This window comes from Monodelphis domestica, chromosome 8 (assembly GCF_027887165.1).
Source record: "Monodelphis domestica isolate mMonDom1 chromosome 8, mMonDom1.pri, whole genome shotgun sequence".
In the NCBI taxonomy this organism is placed as follows: domain Eukaryota; kingdom Metazoa; phylum Chordata; class Mammalia; order Didelphimorphia; family Didelphidae; genus Monodelphis; species Monodelphis domestica.
The window spans coordinates 201,982,317-202,007,461 of record NC_077234.1 but is presented as its reverse complement, the minus strand read 5'-3'; the positions used below and the strand labels follow the sequence as shown (position 1 = coordinate 202,007,461).

Here is a 25,145-nt window from a genome sequence, read left to right as displayed (position 1 = left end):
CTTCAGATCCCAAGTATTTAACCAAGTTCACGGACCATACTAGGCACTTAATAAATAGTTGCTGACTCTCTTTCAAATAGTAAAAATCAGGTGTAGCTCAGTAAGGTAGAGGCAGGAGGTCTTGGGTTCAAATCTAGCCTTAGACATTTCCTAGCTATGTGATGCTGGGCAAGCTATTTAATTCCACTTACCACTCTTCTGTCTTAGAATTGATCCATTGCCAGCTCATTTTATAGAAGAGAAAATTGAGACAAATAGGTTTAAGTGACTTGTCCAGAGTCCTACAGCTAGTCTGATGCCAAATTTGAACTCAGAAAGATGAGTCTTTCTTAGTCCAGGCTCAGCATTCTATACAACATGCCACCTACCTCTGGACAACTCTTTAAGGCTGTATGTTGTGGGGCAGCTAGGAGGCTCCATGGAGGGAATGTGAAAATCTATCATTAGACAGTACTAGAAAGAGTACATGAAAACAAGTGAATGCCTCTGACACATTGATCATGAAGTTTCCAGGGGATGGCTACTAGATAGATGGATGGATAGACAGACAAACAGATAAATGGAATCATAGATAGATAGATAGATAGATAGATAGATAGAAAGACAGATAGATAAACTAAGGCAGAAGGCTGCTCTGAGTGGTTCTCTTTTTTTCTTCAGCATTTTGCAAACATCCTTTCTTATTACAAATTTTGTTACCAGAAGTTGAACTCTTTTAGGCAGCATAGGTCTGCATTCCAAGATGGCAGAAAAGGGAGTTACACCACACAAATCATAATACGAACAAAAGTAATGTCAAATATCCAAGAGACAAAATATGCACTTGGGAATCTTATGGCAGACTGAAGGGTTACGAGTGTGTGTGAGACCCCATTCTATGAAATTGCTTTGAAAGGACTAACAATTTGTAATATAATCAATATTATAAAAGCAAACAATTTTGAAATATTTAGGAACTCGGATCAATGCAATGATCAACTATGATTCCAGAGGACTGAGGATAAAGAATGCTGCTCACCTGGTGACAAGAGAGGCTAGGGAATAATAGTTAGAATGAAACAAACATTTTTCAACAAGGCAATGTGGGAATTCTGTTTGACTATGCTTACTTGTTATCTGGATTTTATTTTTCTTTGGGGAGGAGGGAAGATGGGAAGGAGAAAAAATGCTTCATAACTGAAAAAAAATTAAACATAAAGGGCTAAATCAGTTTTACTTTTAAGGAAAGCCCTGTGTTTCTGTGATTTCAAGGTTTCCTTGTCTCCTAAATTTCTCCCTTCCTTCTTGCAATTAAAAAAAAAAGAAAAACAAGGCCTACTTTATTACAAAGGAGCTTTCTTACTAAAGGACTTGTTAATTGAGGTCAGCCTCATTATCTTGATCAGAAATGAAGCTGCAGGTGTCCAGGGATTACTTTGGGAGATCTCCTTGACCCCAACTTCGTTCCAAGTGGCTCCTGGGGCCAGTCAGTCATGAAGTCATCTTTGGTACCCTATTGCCATTATATATTGCCTCAAGAAAAGCTATGTTGGTAGAGTTCACCTTGGTAAGAACTTTGGAGCCTGGGCTTGTTGGTGTGGCTGGGAGAACAAAACTTGGCCTTCGTTTTGGTATGCTAATGGATAGTTAATACTGTTCCAGCTGGAAGAAAAAAAAACTCCCAACAACACCATGAAGCATAATTCTTGGGAAATAATGCAGATTCACTCTCCTAATCACAACAAGATGTTTAAATAACACTAGTGCACTTTTCAAATTCTCTGTCTGCTTCTGTTTTAAGGACAGACAACAAAAGGAAGAGATTCCAAAGCTCATGTTTAAGGAACTCAACATCTACTACCTTGGGTAGAACCATGGATGGATGAACTCAAGAACTCCCAGGATGGATCTAGTCACATCCGTGTGTGGTTGGGATGGCATGGAGCAGGATGGAATTTCAGCAGTGCCAATATTCTGGGAGAAGGCGAAATCGGACAACGTAAGGCTCCTCCTTAAGAAGCCTTGGTGACTCGATTACCTCTAAGATGAAACACAAATTCTTTAGCTTGGGTTGGACATTTTAAAACTTTCACAATCTCAGTCTACCTGTCTAGGCTTCTGCAGATCACCCTCCCCTCCTCCCAATGCATTCTACAATCCAGCCAAACTGGGCTATTGGCCATTTCCTGAACTCCATCTCCTAATTCTATAGGCATTTGCACAGGCTCCACTCCAGCTCCCACTGTCTGGGATACACTCCTTCTGAGCCTTCACTCCATAATGGGCTTTCTTCCTCCTCTAATGATTGTGTACATTCGAATCTGTTTACATGTGTTTTCTAGCCTCAAATAATGAAGTATGTTCTTATCTGCTATATATGTCTCCCAGGACAATGTAAGTTCATTGAGAATACTCCCTGGCACTTACCACAGTGTCGTGAACCATAATACTTACAATGCTTTTTGAGTTAGATCAGATTTGTGCCAAAGGAGTAGGACTTGTCAAAAAAGGGACTGAGAAATGCAACTTGGAATAGCTAAAGGAAATGGGAGAATAAGTCTGTAGTGTTGGCTTTTATTTGTGCTTAGATCCTTAGCCTTACAGAAGAGACCCAGAAATAGTGATAAATCTTATGATAAATGACTACTTTTTTTTTTTACTCTTGCCTTCTGTCTATCAATTCCAAGGCAGAAGAGTGGGAAGGGCTAAGCAATAGGGATTAAGTGACTTACCAAAGGTCATACAACTAGGAAGTTTCTGAGGCCACATTTGAACCCAGGACCTCTCATCTCCAGGCCTGCCTTTCTGTCCACTGAGTCACTTAGCTTCCCTTGGCTACTTACTTCATCAAAGGGAAAGCATTCTTTGAAATGGGGAACATTTGGTAGTGCACAGTATAATAATCCAAAAGAAGGAATGACGTATGTTTTCAGGGCACAGGGCAACAATATCAAGAGTTATATCCAACAAAGACAGTCCTTGCCAGAAGTCAAACATTACTGACTCCTTTGTTGATATGTTTTATTCCCATGGAGATGTTTACTTGGAGAGTAGAACAAAGAGGTCTCCACTCAATGAAGGGAAAAAACCAGACTGACAAGTGAAGACACCAAGTCAGCAACACTTTACACTGTTGTCAGAATTTAGAGCACATTTCTGCTGACCTTTGTGACCATAAGCCTAGAATGCACTAGAGGAGGAAGCCCAATTCAGTCTTGTTCATATACTGTTACAGTACACAGGAGAGGTGGGGACACAGGAAGACCATGGGCATATGCAGCCAGCCAGGCATCAACTGGCATTTATTAAGCCCTTAATATATACAAGGCATTGAGCTCCGAGCTAGGGAGGAAAAGAAAGCCAAAGGCAGTCTCTACACGCAGGGAACTCACCATCTAAGGACTGTACAAACAGGTTATATACAGGTAAACTGGAAATAATACCAGAGGGAAGGCACAGAGATTAAGGACTGAGAAAAGTATCGACAGCTGAGACTTGAAGGAAGCCATGCAAGTTATGAGGCAGAAATAATGAAGGACAGTCAGTGAAAATGCTTTGAGGAGGAAAATGGAATATTAAAAAAACTCTTTACCTTCTGTCCTAGTAACAGCTCTAAGAAAGAAGGACAAGGACTAGGAAAACAGGGTTAAGTGCCTTACCTAGGGTCACATAGCTAGGAAGCATTTGAATCCAGATTTGAACTCAGGTCCTCTGGACGCCAGGCTCTATCCATTGAGCCACTTAGATGTCCCAAGATGGGATATTTTGTAAGGAAAACAGCAAGGAATCCCATGTCACTGAATCCCAGAGTACTTGGAAAAGGAGGTGAAGGGGGGCATAGGCTATAAGAAGACCAGAAAGTAGGATAGGGTCTGGTGATGGAGAACTTTAAAAGCCAAACAGAAGCTCTGATATTTGATCCTGAAGGTAATAGGGAGCCACTGGAGTTTACTGAATGGGGGATGACACAGTCAAACTTGAGCTTTGGCAGATGGGTTTGACAGCTGGAGGAGGTTGGCCTGGAGTTGGGGGACACCTGAGGCAGAGATTTCAACTGGGAGACAATTGTCATGTAGGGAGAACAAAAAAACCCCAACCTTTCCCCAGTGGCAGTTAGCCTCGATCTCTCAGAATTCTCCATTCAGAGCTGGCTGTCTCATCCAACCCTTTCATTTTACACACGAGGAATCTGAGGCTCAGACAGGTTAAACAATTTGCCCAGAGTCACACAAGTAGTGTGCCAGAGTGATCACACGAAAACTAGCGATAATATGTGAATGACAACACCTGTGCCAGAGCAGTCAGGACAAGTACTCGATTTCATTTCCCAACAAAGACAAAGGATTAAATGTATGGTTTTTTTTTTTAGGCTAGCTTGCCGTCTGGTGCTTGAACTGAAGCAGCAACCTAAGGCAAACAGGGATCTCTCTCTACATCCTTGCAAGATATGGTTACCTCAGGCTATGAGAAGAGAGGAGCAGTGGGTAGAAGGAACAAAAAGAAAGGGAGAAAAGTAGAAAAGCTCAATGACAAGAATCTCATCTGTGTATGTGTAATACGAACTCATCCCAGGTTCGTGGGGGCAGAATTCAAAGGAATTGCAGCTCAAGGGTGGGATGGAATAGCAGGTAAACTGATTTCATCACCCAGATACAAGGATCAAAATTCAAAGCCTTTGTTAACTGCCCTCTAAACAAAAGGAATAAAAATGGTACAGAAGTCCAACAGTGGCGAATTCAACTGAATAAGCAATTGGCTGTGCATGAACACAGACAGAAGATGGATCAGACATTTCGCAGGTTAAGATGAAGAAGCAGTCACAGATCTGTGTGGGAGAAAGGTTAGGACATGGTGGCTCATTTCTATTAGTCATTCGTTTGCATGAATGCCAACAACACAGAAAAAATAGTTGCAAGGGGGTAGGTAAAAGGTTAGTTTGCTCCAGCGTTGCAGGGCACATTAACCTTTCGACAGGAGGAGGTGAGCTCATTTGGCTCTCAAATGGAGTAACTAAACAGCTAAGAGCCAAGCGGTGCTGACACACTTACTGAAGCCTATTTTTGGAAGGATACTTGAAGGATTGAATCACTGGTAGGCAACGTGTAGGGGAAGAAGGGCTTCCAGGGAATAACGAGCATCCTACTCTAAGCTTGAATAACTGGAGCCATCAATCCACCAACATTTATGAAGCACCTACTATGAGCCAGACACTGGAGACACAAAAAGAAGCAAAAGGCAGTCCCTGCCCTCAAGGAGTTTATGAGCTAACAAGAGAAACAGCAAGAAAATAGAAAGCAAGCTAAAATACAGGATTCATAGGAAACAATCGGCAGAAGGCAGCCCCTGGAGTGAAGGGGGATTGGGAGAAGGTGGGATTGTAGTTGGAACTTAAAGGAAGCACAGGAGGGTTAGAAGTCGGAGCGGAGGAGGGCGAACATCTAGACTTAGCATCAGAGTTAGCTTTAATGCAGGTAAGTTTGTATTATGGAGTTAAGGAGGGAAGCTGGGAAGAAGGAAGGGGAGAAGTTAGGAAGGAGTAGAATGAGATACAATTCTTAGATACCAAATGGATGGGGGATAGGAAAGAATGGCTGGACCAGAAGGCTAATGGGATGAAAATGATGAAAGATAAAGAGTTCTACCAGCTGAAGAGACATTAAATGCTAAACTGAGAAGACCTAGAGGTGAATACTTGGCATAGCCTAAAGACTTAAATTTGAGTACTAGCTGCACGAATGACTGTGGCCAAGTCATTTCCTGTCACTGAGTCATAGTTTAGTCATCTGTAAAAGTGGGATAAACTTGGACTGCTTACTTCATAGGGTTCCAAAATAGTTATTAACTGCTTAGTATAAGCCCTGTTTTTGTACAGAGAACTGCATTAGGCACTGGGAAGAAAAGGACAAAAATAAAGCAAGTCCTTCATAGTGACAAATACTTGTAAAAAATAATCTCTAATTTTTAATAATTTCTTTAGCCACTGAATCAGAGTACAAGTGAACAGCGGGGAGGGAAAATTCAGGCTTAAAACTTGCAATATAAAAGCATGGCTCAATAATGCTTATTTCTAGGGAGGTAGGGAGGATTCATTCTAACTCCAGGGAAATGTGGTTGAGTCTCCTATTTTGATGCTTTGTCCTTACTTGGCAGGATAGCGAGACTGGTTAACTTAGTCATTAAAGCAAACAGTGCTAATGAGGCCAAGGCTGCTTAGCTTTGCTCCATTCTTTTGCCACAAATGGTACCCATAACCACAGCCAATCACTTCACAAAGGCATGACCTGAGTCACAAGAGAGGCCACTCCAGACAGAGTAAATTGGATTAGCACACAGCCATCACCGCTAATGCAGAAACAATTCAAAGCACATATAATTACAACAAAAGTGATCATGGTAATAATGATAATGATAGTCATTGGGCAGAGAGGATTCTCCTGGCCAGAATTCAAATGCACCAACCCCTAGGGAGAGGTGTAGCTATTTCCTAGTCACCACACTTAGGAAAAAGAAATACCTGACCATTCGGAGCATCTTTATCCTAGGGACACATGCACACGTGCGCACACACACACAGAATAAATACGGGATTTTTATCTGTCTCTTATTCTGGTCTAGATCTGTGATTCTGGTAGTCTGAGGAACTCTTCATGGAGCAGATCAGTTGGTCATTCATAGAACTGCTTGAGGCACTGGGAATTAAGCCACTGACCCACTGCCATGCAGCTGGTTCATGCCAGAGCCAGAATTTGCACTGAAGTCTTCCAGATCCCAAGGCTTGATCCTTTATTCACTAGATTGCATTGCTTCTCAAGGAGAGGGTACAGGCTCTTACTTACGCAGGGAGCTTGGGTCATTTTGTGAGTTCAGGTATATTCACGATAATTTCCAAAATCTGACCTCAGACACTTCCTAGATGTGTGACCCTGGACAAGTCACCTAACCCCAGTTACCTAGCCCTCACCACTCTTCTGTCTGAGAATCGATACTAAAACAGAAGGTTAGGGTTAAAAGAATTTTTTTGAAGACCTAAAACAATGAAACATGTTAAATAAGTGGAGAATTATTGCTTAACTTTCACCAAGCTACCACTCCATGTGTAGAGCTTACAGACCAGACAGTCAGTCATTGCTAATTCACACCATCCCAAATCTCCTAAAATATTTTAAAGGGCAATTAGGGATTTTATGGAATGCATTATTTATTTACTCAGAAGGTTCTCCTAGCCTCTTCTAAGTGACTATCTTCTGTGGTGTAAAATACATGTTTGGGACCTTTTAAAATGTGTATTATTTACCTGGTAGAGCTCAATGGCTTCTCTGGAGCCATTTGGCTCTTCTGTGTAAATTAGTGCTAGGAGGGGATGAAAAAAGAAGCTGGTTTTTAGAGTTGATGGATATTCAGGAGTTACGCTTTATTGTGCTACAAACAAAAAAGGGTTGCAAAATAGAATCATTTTACCCATTTAAAAAAAAAATTTGCAGTGGTTTCTCCATTTTCCTGCATATCAGAGGGAGCTGTGAAGACGAGCAGACGTCTGGACTAGGAAAATACTTGTTGTGGGCTCTGACTAGGGCCACCGCCGAGAAAGGAAAATACTTTTCTCTTATGCCACGGCTGCCTCAATTTATGTTTTAAGAAACGATGGACACAGGCTGGGCTAGAGTGTATCATGAAATAATGAAATCGAGCATTTATATTTTTGCTTTAAGGTCTGCAAAGCACTCTATGGGCCATCTCATTTGACCAATGAGATCATTATTTAGTGTTAGAAAAGAAAACAGTGCCATCGCATGGAGAAGAGGCCACAAATAACCCCCTGATGAACCTTCCTTGTTTTGGAAAAAGCCCGTGCAGTGTTTTTATAGCATGAAAATGGTTCGGTTCCTTTGAACAGAAACATGGCAAGGCCAAGCCCGAGATTTCCAAGCCATGAAATGGAGAACAGGTTTCTTCAATGGCCAGGGAGATGTGAGTGAATGGGTGCAGGGGCAGGACTCAGGGTTCATGGGGGATGGCGGCTGGGAGTGGAGTTCTGCACACGGCCAAGCTGTAGTAGCTCAGAACTGCACTAAGACTTTCGGGACAACTTGTATGTTAAAATTTTAAGCTGAAACTGCACCAAGACTTTTGAGACTGTTTGTATACAAAGTTTAATCGTTAATAACTTAGAACTGCACTAAGACTTTAGGGAGGATTTGCATTATTACTGTTTAAGCTTTACTTGCTTAAGACCAAACTAAGACTTTTTGGGATAACTTGTGCTAGAGTTTAAGCTTTAATAGTTTTGAGGCAGCTAGGGGGCAAAGCAGATAGAGTGCCAGGTCTAGAGTCAGGGAGATTTATCTTTGTGAGGTCGAATCTGACCCCAAACACTCACTAGCTGTGTGACCCTGGATGAGTCACTTAACCCTAGAAAAGGGAATTGATAAAGCACTCCAGGAACTTTGCCAAGAAAACTTCAGATGGGGTTACCATGAGTTGGATGTGACTGAAAACGACCAATCAACAGCAGCTTAAAACGGCACTAAGATTTTTGGGACAGTGTGTCTATTCCAGTTTAAATTTTAATAGCATTGACATTAAGCTTTAATTAATTAATAAACTTTAATTAAAGTTATACTTTAATAGCTTTGGATACAGCTCTATATTTGGCACCTGGCATTGGTGCTCAGTAAGATTTAAAAATATGTGCTTCAAAAACTCTTGCAAAAATGTAAGAATCATTGATTTCCAACATTGATCAATGCCTTAAGAAGAAATACATGCCTCTATTTGCATACTGGGCTTTTGTGCTCTTGCTATTTTAGGAGATTGTCACTTCTTCCCAGCTGCATTGACAGGGGCAACTTCTTTTGTTTCTCTTAACTTTCACATGAAGCAATACAAACTAAACCCAGTCCCTCTCCCACATGACAGTTTTTCAAATATTTGAAGTGTTTTTGTTGTTTGTTGTAAGCTCTCATGCATAATAAATATTCACGTATAATCGCTAGGAATGTCATTGACCAGTGGAATGTCAGCATTTCTCTAAACATTTTAAGCAGAATGTTTTTTCAAAGCAAATAATTATTTAAGAAGCATTCATGAACACCTACTCTCCCCTGGGTGCCAAAGGAGATGCAAAAAAATTAGGAAAAGGGCTAGGGCTAGGCAATGGAGGTTAAGTGATTTGCCCAGGGTCACACTGGTCTTCAATTACCAGGGAGATTATGAGTGAATGGGACTATCGATAATAATAATAATAATAAACAGGAAAGGGTTGCAATATATAATCATTTTCAATTTAGTTAGGAAGAAATGACAAAATAATGTGGAGCAATAGGGGACAAACAAAGAAAGCCAAATGGGCAATCACATACGCATTGTGTATTGAATGGACTCAAGGTCAGGAAGTTCAGTTCCATGATGAATATAGACTTGGGGGAGAAGGCAGCTAGGTGACTCATCTGGAGACAGGAGGTCCTGGGTTCAAATTTGACCTGAGATACTTCTTAGCTGTGTGACCCTGGGCAAATCACTTAACCCTAAATGCCTAGCCCTTACCGCTCTACTGCCTTGGAACCAATATTTGGTACTGATTTTAAGACAAAAGGATTTTAAAAATAAATATAAATTGGGAATGAGATAGAAGGGCATTGTAAGCCAGGGCACCAGAGCAGGCACTACTGGTGATGGCACAGAGTAGGGGGGATTTAGTAAGCCTTCTGTGAGAGTGGCAGAGCCTGTGAGTAGTGAGAGATGACACAATAAATCTGGAGAGGGTACATTGATGGAGGACCTGGAGCTGAAAGGTTTGGATTTGGCAGATTAGTGGAGAGATAACATTGGAGGCTTTTGTGCAGAGAAGGACATAATGAAAGCAGTGGTTTGAGAAACCCCACCAATAGTAGAAGGAAAATTATCCTTATAGTTACAGGCACAGGATGGACTGAAGAGGGGAGAGAGAGGAGGGCAGGAACATCGGATGAGAAGGCTATTAAAAAATAATCCTAGGGGGCAGATAGGTGGCTCAGTGGGTTGAGAGCCAGGTGTAGAGATGAGGATCCTGGGTTCAAAATCTGGCTTTGGACACTTCCTAGCTGAGTAACCCTAAACAAGTCACCCAATCCCCATTGCCCAGCTCTTATTGCTCTTCTGCCTTGGAATTGATACTTAGTATTGATTTTAAGATAGAAAGTAAAATTTTAAACAAACAAAAGAAAAAGAATAAGATCTCATAGAATGTAAAGCATTGAAAGTAAAGTTAAAAGTCATCTAATTTTATCTATCATGTAGTGCAGGAATTCTTTCTAAATCTCTGCCTCTTCTTGAATACCTCTAGTGACAGGAAACTTACCACCTCAGAGGCAGCCTTTTTTTCATTGTTGGACAGTTCATTTTCTTATATTAAACCAAAATCTACCTTCTTCTAACTCCAATATGTTGGTCTTAATTTCACTTTCTGTAGCAATAGAGATCAAATCTAGTCCCTTTCCTATGTGATGGTTTTTGTATATTTGAGATATTTTGCTTTTTCTTGGTCTCCTCTTCCTCCAGCCAAAATATCCTCAATTTCCCCCACCATTCCACATTTGACATGGTTTCTAGATCCTCTCCCATCCCAGTTAGTTACCCTTCTCTATGGAGTTCTAGTTTTTTTTTATTTCCTTAGGCCATTGAGTTTCCCACAAACCACAGAAGAAACACCAACATAGCTGTAGGCAAGGTCCCATGCATAATAGATTTAGCAGCACTTGCTGTCAGGCAGACATGCGTTCTCTGGTAACTCCTGTGGCTAGTACTAAGTTAACACTTTTCATGAGCCCGCCACTGTCCTTGTTCCGTGATGATGATCACCATTAGTAGTAACAAACTAAATAACACTATTTATTGGAGAGCAGCATTTGGCAGACAGTGGGTCTGTTCTGGACTCTCTCCAAGTTGGCATAGTTTCTGAGTTACTAAAAGGACTTTGTTATGAAGCCGTCTCACTTAGCCAGTCCCTGGGCATGGATTCTTCCAAGGACACTGTTAGAGAAAAGTGCCACATGAAAGGCTAGAGGATGGGGGGCTTTTCAAAACCAAGACAGTCACCTCCTTTTGTCCCACAAAGAGGCAATTTTGTTGTTTGTTGTTCTCAGTTGTGTTTGAATGTGACCCTATTTGGGGTTTTCTTGGCAGAGATACTGGAGTAGTTTGCCATTTCCTTCTTCTAGATCATTTTACAGATAAGGAAACAGAGGCAAGTGATTTGCCCAGGGTCATTCAGCTAGTAAGAATCTGAAACCAGATTTGAACTCAGGAGGAGAAGTCTTCCTGACCTCAAATCCAGCACTCTATCCTCTAGGCAGATGACTAGAAATTTTATTTATTCCTCAAAGTTATAACTCTTGACTTTATACTTTATACAGTGCAGTAGACCTGAATTCAGATCTGGCTCTTTAAATGTTCATTAGCTATGTGACACTTATTTAATCTCTGTGCATTTCAGATTTCTCACCTGTAAAATGGGGATGATAATAGCACCTGCCTCTCAGGCTTGTGGTGAGGATAAACTGAAATATTTGTAAAGCATTTTTGAAGACTCTAAAGAGTTACATGAATGCAAGTTCTCATTTTCATCCCCACCATTACCATCATATTAACTTTGTACCACAACTCTGACTTTCTTCAGTGAGATGCCAATAAATGATTAAAATATTAACCAGAAAATGATACTTATTTGCTAGTAGGCCTGAAAAGAGGTGAAGGCATTGCTCTCCATCCCATCCTTCCCTCTCTCCTTTGCTCTTAATTGAAGCTAATTCAAGATAGAATGTTATAAAGCGAGGTACTCCCCTAAAGAAATCTGTCTCGATGGTGCTGATTCTTTTTAGTCTATTGCCACTCATTGGAGGTGACTTTCCAAGTCTTTTTCTCAATGTGGACCATTTAAGATACTGCAAATGGTAGAGAGGTTAAAAATCTTTCAATTTTCTTGTACTCTATACTTCCTTTCCAAAAGGAATTGAAGGTCCAAGATTATCTAGAAAATATTTGAAAAAGGATTAAAACTAGATGATAAAGACATGCTTATAAAATCCCAGAGAGATCAGCCTCTGTTTGCCATATTTCCAGTGAATGTTACCTCTGGGTTTTTATAAGTGAATAGCAGTGGAGGGGTGCTCAGGATCTTGGACCTGAGGCACTGCCAGATGGACAGACAGGTTATAGCCTAATGATTCATCTCTGTAGCTCATAAAAGTGTAGCCATTTCTGGAATTGTGAGCTGATATTTCAAAAGATGATTATATGCACAATTTAACCACATGGCCATTGATGCCCTTTGAGTGCCATCAGATTAACAACTGTTTTCATGTTGGCGTTTCTTATTTATTTATTTGTTTTTAATCAAATAATCACATTCTCCATACTCTTTCCTTCCAAAATTTCTTATTCCTTGTCTGGTGTGATTTATTCGATTGGAATTAGGCTGCCTTTTTTTATGAAATCCAAGTAATTGCAAATGATGCTTAGATTTCACAGAAAATATTAATTCTTGATCCGCTGCTATAAAGCATCCTTGCTAGCTCTGCCCTGTCTTTCAGAAACAGATGGAAGCAATCCAAGTGTATGATTAACTTCCTAGTCCCAGCAATTTCCTATTGCTCTCCTTCCTAGATTTCAGGATTGACCTCTCGCTTCTCTGCAAAATGCACAGTTGCTCAGCTTGATAAATCATGTGAATACTTTTTTTGATCATTTATCTCCTATTTACCACGTATGAAGGAAGATCAATCATATGCTGAGGCACTTCATATGCTACACACACACATGTTCTTCCTAACAGCATTTTGTGCTTTTTTTCTAGCAACTTGGTCCGACTTCTTGGACCCAGTGTCTGTCTACATTAAAGACGCACACGTCAAAAGCTAAGCTCATACCATATATAGATCTACTCCACTTAAAAATTAATTTCATTTCAATTTGCTTCACTTTGATTTATTCCAAGAAACATTTAAGGACTGCCTACTCTCTCTGTCCACCATAGCAGCAAATGGAAGAGGATTAAAGGACCACATCAAGAATCAGGAAGATGGGATGTATTGTGTGGGGGTGTGAGCATAGGCAAATTACTTTACCTCTGGGTATCCCTAGGCAAGCCCTCTAAGATCTTAAGTTGCAGATCTTCATCAGAGGAGGGAGTTTCCTCACACTGATGAAATTCGCAGGTCTAGCTAGACCTTCTGCCTCCCATAAATTCTCAATCAAAGCAAATATACATGAAAGGCATAGCTATAATAGAGGAAAGGGGACATCAGATTGATGTTTCTCCTTTTCCTACAGGGGATTTCTTTTAATTGACATTTTCTTTTCTAAAGATTTTGTTTTTCCTCCCTCATTCTCATTCTTTCCTTTATTAAGGGCATCAGTGGAATTGAGCAAGGAGCTTGTTGGCCATTTTAACTGCAGGGTATATTCAAGACTTGCTGATGAAAAATGGTTAATAATAGTCAGTGGGAGAAATGTTGGATCACAACTATCCTGATTTGAGACAGCTCATACCATGTCTGGTCCCTTCTTTACTGAGCCACATTACTGAAGTGACAAATAGGCACAATGAGTGAGTTGGGGCCCAGTTTCTCACACTGCCTTGCCAGCATTTTTCAGTTTTGACCTCAAATCTGCCTGGGATAGATTGTTGCTAAGACACAGTCTGAACCCAAAGTTCAAGTTAAACCAAGCAGGGGAAAGGGCTTTCTGGGGAAAAGGCTGAATCCGCAAACAGGATTTTGGCTAATGGCCACCCCAGTTTTAATTTGTTAAGATTAGGTTTTAATCACCATACCCTTGTTGATTTCAAAAGGATACTGTCCTAACAGTGAAATTACTGGTTGTTCCAATAAAACGAATTCAGCAAAGAAATAAAGCAATCTTGGTCAAGAACAGCAAGGAAGAATTTCAAGATGACATCTGGCCAACTCCTCTCTGATAGCTAAGTCAGTGAACCATTTCAGAGAGATGAGATAAGGCTACCCTATTCTCAGGAAAGGAAATACCACAATTTCTGCTTGTAGCCTATTTCATAATTCCTATCTCTGAGTCTTTTCTAGAAAGGTAAAATTTCCTTTTCCACTGGAAAAATGGATAGAAGTAGTTCTCTATGACATAAGATCATGATAATGGTGTCCCCAAGAGATCACAGGATGCTGGACTTCAACAAATAGAAGCTTTATAATAAAATATCAGCTTTGAGGGCAAAGACTTTTTTATTTTTACTGTTGCATCCTTAGTACCTAGTTCAGAGCGGTGCATAGTTGGGGCTTAATAAATGTTTGTTGAGGGCATCTAGAGGTGAGGTAGTGGATGGAGTATTGGGTCTGGAGTCAAGAAGACATCTTCCTGAGTTCAAATCCAGTGTCAGACAATTGAACAAGTCACTTAGCTGTATTTGCCTCAGTTCCTTCTCTATAAAATCAGCTGGAGAAGGAAATGGCAAAAAGGAAATGGACTCCAGTATCTTTGCCTAGAAAACCCCACAATGAGGTCACGAAGAGTCAGATATGACTGAAAAATGACCAAAAATCTTAAAGATAAAAAGGCGTAGGGGGTGGAGGGTTAAAAAAAATGCTTGTTGATTTTTTATGCAGCTCAAATGATATGATGTATGTAAAATACTTTATAAATGCTGGCTGTTGGTAGCATTTAATTAAACAAGCTTTTATCAAGCCTCTACTATGTGCTAAGGTTCTGTGCTAAGCCCTGGGGATGTGGTGAAAGACTAAAATGACAATTCATGTTGTCTAAGAGCTTACAGTCTAATGGAAAGGACAACACATCCCTGTTTTCCCAAGGTAAATTACATTGGAACCTTTTGAGGAAGGTAATGAAGGCATCGCCATCTTTGTTTTACTGTTTAGGAAGGAGGCTTTTAGAAAGTGAAACCACTTGTTCAAAGTCATGCTGACAGGAAGCAACTGAACAGAGAGATTTAAACGCAGAGTTTCTTACTTCAAATATCCTGACTTTTTCACCATTATGAAACTATCCTTATGGCATGTCCACACCTGGAATGCTGTGGGTGAGCTTCTGGTCTTCTATGATGGAGTTGGAGAATGTTCACAAATGAAAAATGAAAATGATCAAGGTGGAGTATGGGGTGCCTGGGTACAGACACCCTAAACCACAACTTCAGAATGGGAAAAGATAAAACCTGTGAGAGGATATGACTGACTTGTCTGTAAAATTCTTAGGAATATGAATTTGTTTACCAAATCCCAGAATACTAGAAATAGGGAAGTCTCATTTTTTCTAGCCAACGGCAAGTTTACAGAATTTGTAATTAATTGCTTCAGAGGCTTTAGAGAGGAAACAGATCTTAGACATTATATAATCCAACCCCTCAACTGAATTGAAGTCCACTGAAATTTTGTTAAAAATCCTTATCTTCTGTCTTAGAATCAGTACTAAGTGCCAAAACCAAAGCAGAAGAGTGGTAAGGGCTAGGCAATGGGAGTTAAGTGATTTCCCCAGGGTCACATACCTAGGAATATCCGAATCCAGATTTGAACCTAGGACCTCCAGACTCCAGGCTTGGATCTCTATCCACTGAGCCACCTCATTGCCCTAAGTCCACTGAGTTTAACAGCAACGTTTATTAAGCACCTACTTAGGGTACTGCACTATGCTAAGTAAGAGGAGAGATTTGAAATTTAGATAAGACATGATCCCTGCCCTCATGGAGCTTACCATCTTGTAGATGAAGATAGGTGGTGCAGGCAGAAAATAAATAGAATGATTTAGACAAATAGATAAAGTAACAAACTGTTGTTAAAAGAAGCTAATCTTTTGGGTATGATTTTATTAGAGGTCTTCACAAACTGACTTAAGGTATTATTCACTATTTGAGACATAAAATTGGCCTGGAAAGAACAGAAATATGACCTTGTATGGTACTTCTCAATCTCCTAGAATGTTGATTCAAAAGCATATGCAAATTGAGATAACTATATTCCCCACCTGACTAGATGGCCTAGAATTCATTAATAAAAATATTAGAAAACCTGAATCTAATTAATTCAAAGCCTACTTTTTTTTAATCCCTTGCATTTTGAATTAATGAGTTCTTACTGTATCTCCAAATGATTACAAATGCTTCTCATTTATGGCGATTACTCCTTTGGCCCTGAAACATCCACAAAGCTCACGGAACTGGTCAGCAAAATAGACCAGAGCAGACAGATTTTTATTGCATTATTAGGATTGCATTACAAAGTCAACAAATCATTTGGAAATCTCTTTGTGACTAGAGGTCACATAATCCCAAAGAGAAGGCATGGAATACTTTTAAACACTTTGGATGGACACTATTCTGAGGTAAAATGTTAAATTCAAGGAAAAAAAAACCCTAATGTATCTATCTATCTATGTATCTATATATATCTATAGCTGAAGTCATGGCGTATGTATAAGAATGATACATTGTGTTTTAAAGAACAAAATATCTTTTATAAATAGTCTCATCTTCCTCTCCCCCTTTCCTATGAAATCTGTATGTTTAAATCGATTGCCCCTAAATGCTAGCCAGAGTGAATTTGTTTCTGGTTTGGGAAATACATTTTTCTGGGCCATGTTTATTTAATACAGTGATCTGAACAGATCAGTCATACGATAAGGCAATTAGTCAATTCATCAGAATTAATAGAGTTTTGGCTTATGTGACATATAAAATACAAAGTAAGCACTGCAGCTTGTCCAATATCTTTCAGAACATTCTGTACACAAAGTGTCTTATCTTTTGGAAGTGTATACTAGAATTTTATCAGTTATATTGCTGAGTGACCGCTTTCTGTGCTTGCAGCCATATCTTCAAAGGGATTTGGTGGCATCCTAAAAATAGGTTTAGGCGCAGTCCACCAAAAGCCATAATGGCTTTTTTGGTGTTTTAAACCAAGCTATTTTTACCTTGCTTCTCCATGTGTTTTGTGGAGGAGGTAATTTATTAAAGAAAAATGTCAGGATTTAGAAGACAGAATTTTTAAAAAGGTAATGGAGGGAAAAATAGATAAAAGGAAATATTATGTCAGAAATTAAATGTGTTCAGACCTCCAACTTCCTTTTCTTTTCAGGCAACAAAACCCTGTACAATTTGTTTGTTAACTCTGCCAAATTTCTAAAAAGCCATTCTCCGAGATTTCAATGGCAACTAATCTTGCAGCATGCAGAGTGTATAGAGTTTGTCAAAATGAAGGGTTTTCAAGTGAAATAAAAAAATATGATGTTTATAAAACTGAGGTGGAATAAGTTTGGTGGTCTCAGCCTACCACCCGTAGAGAATGCTTTTCACCCATGCACAACAAATAATTCAGCCTAAGTGACAGATTTTGCTCTGGAGAAGCCCAGGACAGAGCTAGTTTACAAAGTCAATTACTGCTTATTCTACGAAAAGAGCGGGACTGGGGAACTGAAGGCAGGAGTGGGGTGGGTGGAATGTGTCACAGGCTACTGCGGAGGGGGTGCCGGGGAGCCAGACAAGGTTCAAGTGGCTGCCAGGAGAGCACAGGGGAGAAATCTCTTTGTGCTTCTGTATGACATAGTGCCTCACTTGTGGAACTGGAACTGGCTAGTTCTTTAACTTACAGGCACCAGGAAAAATTCCCTCCTGCTGTGTCAAAATAGGGGAGGAAAAAAAGGGGCCCATTTCAGGAAACGACTTTACATCTCCTAGTTCAACTGTCTCTTGTACAGTGTTTAAGGCAAAGCCTGGTGCCAAATGCAGATCAACCATGTTTATTTATTACATTTACATGTCTTATTTGATAACAGAAGTGAGAAAAAAAAACTAAACAATGCAAGGAAACAAGAAGTCGGGAATGAAGGAGCATGAATTGTTGGGTTTTGTGTACAAAGCATTTCAACAGAGAACCTCATCAAAAGAAAGATAACTTCTAGTGAAAGGATTTGGAGAAAATCAGAGGAAAACATCTCAAAATAAATGAAGTACTTATTGCTGAAAAATAAGCTTAGATTTCAACAAACTTGGAAGCTCACAATTTACTGTATCATTCATGCTTTTCCCACTAAGTTTCTTATCTCTTGTCTCATAGCACAACAAGGGATTCTGCACACTCTCTATGAAATAGAACAAGACTGTGATTTTTGCAGTAATAAACTCCACACATGCATGACAAATCCAAGCATGCAAAGTGTTTAACATCCCAGTTCACAGATACTTTGGGGACAAAAATCCGATTATGAATTATATGCCACAATAAATAGGGCTCAACGTTTCATAAAGCAATTTATAGTTCATAAAAATGACAAAATGTACCTGTCAGACAGAACGCGGAGAGCAGATCTCTGTGCGGCCTGCTGGAAGAAAGGGCAGAGATGTTTATTTTATATTCTGACTTTTAAATTATGTGCTCAATCAACACTTAAGAAAAAAACGTGTTACACACATTTTTGTCATGTGGCCAAATTTCAAACTACCAGCAAAGTAGCAGACAGTGTTTCATGAAATGAACATTCCAGATGAATAAATGTGAGACCCTGTGATGCACACCAAACACATAAGAGAATTGTCACAAGGCAGGAAGGTATTTTAGGGAGTAAGAATTCTTATTTAGGTAATTTTCAGCAAGTTTAAGAATAAGGACAAAAGTCTCCCTTTTATTCTGATCCCTTTCCCCATGTTGCGGTATTTTTACCTGTAAGAAGATTGTCAATTTTGATTCTTTTTAACTCCCCCTCCCCTTGCCCCAGTCACCAACCAAACTTTAATTTTGGGCCAGCAGTCAGATTTATGGGACAAGATCTCTCTTCCTTCATTAAACTGTGCTCCGACTTTTTTCCATACCTCCTCTTTCTCTGAACAGCCATTTAACTTCTGTGGCTTGGAATTTGGGTACAGAGGACAGGAAGGAACAACAGACTATCTCATTTATTCTATTGCCTCTAACTCTAGGGTAATTCTTGTTTGAAGGTCAAGATTGACACCAGAATAGTCCCAGAGATAAAGAAAACATGATGTGTTTCACTTGGTAGATCAGTGGTGCTTTACTTGCTCAGTTACACAATCCAGAGCTCACAATATGCTGGTAAATATAGATAACAGAGAAGCTTCTAAAATATTCCTATACCTTACTTGCATGATTTCCCTTTTTTTTAATTAAGAGAAAGAAGTTTAGTCATATATAATTTTAATGATTTTCCTTTTGAATTCTGTGCCATTGTTGTTTCAAATCTTATGGACTTTCCAACCTTTTTGTATTAATAGTATTCAGAAGATATTTAAGTTCACTTTTTTCTTGCTTATGTAGAGTTGATATGTATAAATACTTTAGCTTCACTCATACTAATTAAATAGTTTTGTATTTAAAAAATTTACTTGCATGATACTAAGTAGAGTTGGCAAATGTGTAATCTTCAGAAAGCAAACACCTAGAGAGCAGAAGCATCACATTTTTTATAGGCATAAAAGTATTTTTCATAGTAAATAGTGCTAGCCTTCTGCATGTCAGTACCTTTTTTCCTAATTAAGTTAATCACATCAATCAATGCAACATTTGTGAATGGCCACCAAATGAAATGTATTTTGCTTGGCAATATGGGTACCAAAGAAATAGAAGAGCTAGTTCTTGACCTCAGAAAGCTTGATAGCTAACTGGGAAGTCAGAGGAAAAGATGAACCTTTGAATTTATTTACAAGGTACTATATAAATAAGAGGGCAGCAAGATGCTGCAGTTGCACAGAATTCTGGGGCCTGAAGTCACAAAGACCATTTCCCTAAGTTCAAATCTTACCTCATATACTTGGCTAGTCATGTATCCCTGTTTGCTTCATTTTGTCATCTGTAAAATGAGCCAGAGAAGGAGATGGCAAAACACTCCAGTATCTTGGTCAAGAAAACCCCCAATGGAGTCATGAAGAGTTGGGACACAACCGAAGTTACTAAACAACCAAACGTCAAGAATTAGAGATGAGCATAATGCCCACTGTGTACAGATTTACAAAGGAATACAGGAGTGATGGAGGCAAACAGTCTTGGTTGGGATCTCTGAAGGAAGGAATCCTGGAGGAGTTGAGTTTTGAGCAAAGTGGTCCAAAGATGGAGGACTTGAATAGGTGCTGAGAAGAGAGAGTGGGATGCAGGTGTATGAAATAGCACATATAAAAGCAGAGAGGTAGGAATGGATAAGGCATGTGTTAGGAAGGCAGATTTGGCTAAATATAATGGAGAACTGAAGAAAGAAATAAAAAACTCTTGAGGCAGAAGAGGACAATGTTAAGAAATTTGGAAATGTCCAGATAGGTAATATGGAGCCAATGCAGGTTTTTAAGTGTGTGGCAATAAAATAATGAAAATAGATTCTACGGAAGATTATTTTCAAAAATTCCCCTAAAGCTACACTCTAATGTCATCATCAGTGTCTGGAGGTCATCCTAGGTTCTCAAGGACCGTGCCAACAGGAAACAAGTCCTGAAAGTTCCTACTGAGGTGGAAATGATTAGAGGACCCACCTGACTAACTGTCATTTTAAAGACCTGCTTGGCTCAATTTGTCAGCTCATGAAGTTGTCTCTAGGATCCTGAGTCTGTTCACCAAAGGGTAGAAGACTTGCAATCTGTGTCACTGGAGAGATGACTCACACTAATGGAAGTAACCACTCTTTGAAATGTAGAAGAAGTGAGAAAAACAGTGTAGAGTAAGATGAAAGTAAGAGGTAAAGAAGTCCACCAGAAGATTGTTGAACTAATCAAAGAATGAGACAGTTATACCACTCTCCTTAGCTGCCATATGAATAAAACGAGGCAATTAACCAGTTAATTCAGGAAGTTTTGACAAGACATTACTCCTTTCTAGCTAATGGGCTACCAATTAGTTAATTATTATGCCATAAGATGACAAAATCTTTCAAGGGAGAGTTAAGAACTAAACAATTTTCACTGATCATTAGGGGAATGTTTCCTTTGTGAAAATATTCATTATAATAAGGGTGAGAAAGGGCCAATTAGATGATAATATTGGGAAGATAAAGAAAAACCATGAGAAACAGGAATCCACTTCCAAGGATACATAACAAGTCTAGTCTTTTTTCCCCTTAAATTTCAATACTGTAGTGATGCTGTATGGCTTGGAGTCACAGAATACTATGGTCTCAAAAGAAATGAACATGAGCATCATTCAAAGTAAAATAGAGAAGTGTATGGTTGGCATGAACAGGCCAGAACACATTATAAGGAAGGAGTGATATAGTTTGGAATGGTATAAAGAATACTGAGATAACTGATAGACAGTATATAAAGATAAGGATGACCACTGGTAGATTTCAGTGATGAATTTATAGGAGAACATTGGGAAGAGTCATACAAGATGTACAATTTAGACCATGAGCTCCATAAGAGCTAGGATAGTTAAAAAAACAGGGGTTTTTTTGTCTTCCTTTGTGCTGCCAGTCCTTAATGCCTAGCACACAGTAGGTGCTTTTAAACATATGCCCATTGACAAGCAGGAATAGGTTTGATCTGTATCACTGGAAGAAGTATGGAAGAGATCAGAGATATAGTGAAATATTAAAATATATTGTTCTCACTCTTCATTTTAAAATCAGTCCATAACCCCTTGATTCTTTTCATCTATGTCTCTTAAGAGAGTTAAATTTATAGTATTCTCACTGAAGAATACGTCCAACATATAAACATTACATGTTACAAATTCCCCACCTAAAGTGATAGATATATGGAACTCTACAGGTTTGGGGAGACAAGCTTGAAGAATAGCTTTATTCATTATCATTGGGAAGTCCTTGATGAAGACCTATGAAGGATTTGAATTCTCCAAAAGAAAGTTGAGTATCTTATTATCATGATCTTCTAATTCCACCTGACCTCCAAGACTGAGGACATCCTATTTTCCCTACCAGAGAGAATGAAAACAGTGACTAAAAGTTCAATAGCAATTTCTAACATTGATTTCTGACTTTCCCTGAGAGACTATGTTTTTAGGTTCATATTAATGCTGTTAGGGAATTTTAAAAGCAAACAAACAAAACAACAACAACTTGGCTAAGTTCCCAAGGTACCGTCTTTTTCTTCTATTCACTAGTCCTTTGCATGGGGTTAAAAAATAGTAAAGGATCACCCTAAGAAGCATTCATTATAAGCTGTTCAAAGTGTATCCAAATGGGCTCTAAAACCATTTTGGAATTAGGCTAGAATGGTGGAGTTAGAAGGGACTTGTTGGTCTATCTCAACTCCTCCCTTTAGAGCTGAGGAAACTGGGTTCAATCACTTGCCTAAAAGTTACATGGCTAGTAAATGGCAGAGCAAGAAATGGAACCCAGTTCTCTTGACTCCCAATTCAGTGTTCAATTCATTCGTTAAATGGTTTTTGATATATACTTTCAAATAGCTATTTGTAGCAGATAGCTTCAGTGAATGTCACTGCAATTTTATGAGAATCAGAAGAAATTTCTCCAAACAATTAAAAAAGTGTCAATGGGTTTTTTTGGTATTAAAATCTCCAATGTCTTTCAACTATAAATTTAAACATCCAAAGGCCAATCATAAGGGTTTAAAGCAAAACCCCTTCCCTCCTTCCAAAGAAAGAACACATTTTCATGACACTAAAATATTTTCACTGTAGTTATTTTCAGATGTTAATTTCCATTCCCTTCTCCCTCCCCCAAAAAAGGTTGTGGTGATGTTGAGATAGTGATTTGGGAGAGTCTCCTCTTATTTTAATAATGGGGCATCCTAGCATTTTGCAAAATGGTATTGTCTTCATATGACTAATCATTCTTCTAATATGTCAGTGCTATTTATGTAAAAACTTAAGCAAAAAGGTGGTACTTAGTACCATCTATTGCTTGCTCCACTATTTTTAATAGTCTGATTTTGATTGTGCCATTTAATTTGCATTTTATTTCGCATCATTAAAAACTTTACTGAGGACAACTCATCATCCATCAAAGAAAGAGATGAGAATATGTTAAATGTTCTATATAATTCCTTGTAATAAGAGATTGTGCTAGGTGTGTGGTTTTTAAAATAAGGATTATGACTTTAGATTAAAATTTGATATCATAAACTATGACCAAAGACCGCTAGAATTTATGACTGTAAAAAAATCTCCTTTGGTTTCTGTATATTATTTTATTTTACCATTGGAAAGTAATGAAATAAATAAACATTGGATTTAAACTTTACTACAGAGTATGAAATAGCAAAGAAAAAATTACTTAGGTGACTCATGAAGTGAAGCCTGAAAAACTACCCACAATAAATTAGATGAATGGCCCAATTTCACTTGCTCAAGAGTCATAGATTACAGTGAACCAATTTTCTCTCTTCCCAGATCTCCCCCCTTCATCTCCACACCCCATCCCAACTTCTCTATTACTCTACCCTAAGCAAAACAGGTTATGGATACATTTAAAAGAATATTTCATTGATCTGCCCTGGGTTCTTTAATCATTCATAGACTTGTATCCCAAGTGTATGTGAAACAAAACAAGTTCTCTGCCAACAGTTAATCCTTTTCAAGTTCTTGTTCTCTAGAGATTATATCTTCTTTTTCCATTCCTTATTGCAGTGGGAATCCTAGTGCCTGGGAACCTATCTGGCAGATATTCAGGTTTCATTATATACTAAATGAGCTACCAAAATTATTGAAGTATCACAATGTGCAATGTGTGATTGAAGGGATTTCAGAGAGGGAATGAAATGCTTTTGTTGTAATTTGGGCAAGAGAGAACCGGGAGCAATTTATGGATTCTGGAGCATGGTGGATGAACAAGGTGAAGATCCTGCAACTTTGAAGGGTTCAAGGAATCTCCAAACTCTTATTGAATAATTAGAGAGAGAACATCTAGAAAGATCAACTTGTTGGGTGACCATTTGGTGGTATCAACAAATCTTAAGGATTGCTTCGGGAGGTGCTACTTAGGTGATTTGATAACCCGAGTAATGGACTTGGACTCAGAAAGATCCATGATTAAATTTCACCTCTGAGAAAGGACTGTTGGAGTCAGAATGCAGGTGAAAGGATATGATTTTTCACTTGTTTATTTAGGTATGTGTTTTGGAGTTTGGGTTTTATAAAATTATTCACTTACTAAAACAAACAATATGGAAATCTGTTTTGCTTGCCAAGATTGAATTGCTTGCTAGTTCTGGGAGGAGTGAATGAGACAATTTGGATCATTTAACTTTGGAAAACTTATGTGGATCTGTGTTATTACATATGTAATAGTACATATTATGTGGAAAGCTGTTAAAAATAAATAAATAATTGATTTGGAAAAATCTGACATTTCTAGTTGGCCAATCCTGGGCATATAATTTTCTTTTGATTTCATTTTCCTCAACCATTCTACGGTTTTCTCTTTTTGTCCCAGAGATTTTATTCTAAGCCTTTTTTTCAGGAGGAAGAAGGGAATGGAAATTAAAATCTGAAAGTAAGTAAGATAGCTTACAAATGTATGTGGTCAGAATGAGGCTTCCTTTCTTTACTTTAGTTGTGTCATCAGTAGAACTGTTGTAGCCATCATGTTGTAGCCATCAGTAGAACTGAAAGCTTCTTGACGAATTTGTCAGTGTTGTATTGTTTCAGTCATGTCTGACTCTTTGTGATTCCATTTGGGATTTTCTTGGTAAAGATACTGGAGTGGTTTGAAGGAACAGAGACAAGCAGGGTCTGAGGCCACATTTGAACTCAGGTCTTCCTGACTCCGGGTTTGTTGTTCTATCCACTATACCATCTAGTTGCCCATAAGCTTATATGCTTAGAAATTTATATGATATGTATAGATATACAAAATATATTTTATACAATTATAGTATACATTATATAAAATATATATAATATATGTATATGCATTATATTACACATGTATACATATATAAACATGTGCACATATTATGCATATCATACATAATGTATACATATAATACATTATACATTACACTTTAAAGACCTTTGATGTCATCCAAGGAGGTATTCCCTCCAACCCCAAATCTCAACTCATCCATCCTTCTCATCCTAGGTCCTTCTCATAAATTACACAAGGATGCTTCCTCTCAATTTCTTAACATACCACACATACCAGCAGAGCAAAAGCTCTATCTACTGGCTATGTCTCACTCTTCATACGTGACTGACCCACTTCCTTTTCCAGACATCTCTTTCTCTCTAGAGCATAAT

The 25,145-nt window shown here is 38.7% G+C and overlaps 1 protein-coding gene across 4 annotated transcripts in view; it reads right to left on the bottom strand.

Moving 5' to 3' along the window:
• Nucleotides 1–25,145, bottom strand: part of AFF3 (ALF transcription elongation factor 3) — a 669,714-nt gene that overhangs the window by 83,773 nt on the left and 560,796 nt on the right. For 2 of the 4 annotated variants that reach the window (XM_056807135.1, XM_056807137.1), the window contains one exon: nt 18,269–18,309. In XM_056807135.1, the coding sequence (XP_056663113.1) occupies nt 18,269–18,309 (41 nt within the window). The remainder of the gene's footprint in view (nt 1–18,268; nt 18,310–25,145) is intronic. The other 2 variants (XM_056807138.1, XM_056807136.1) reach the window with 1 other exon arrangement.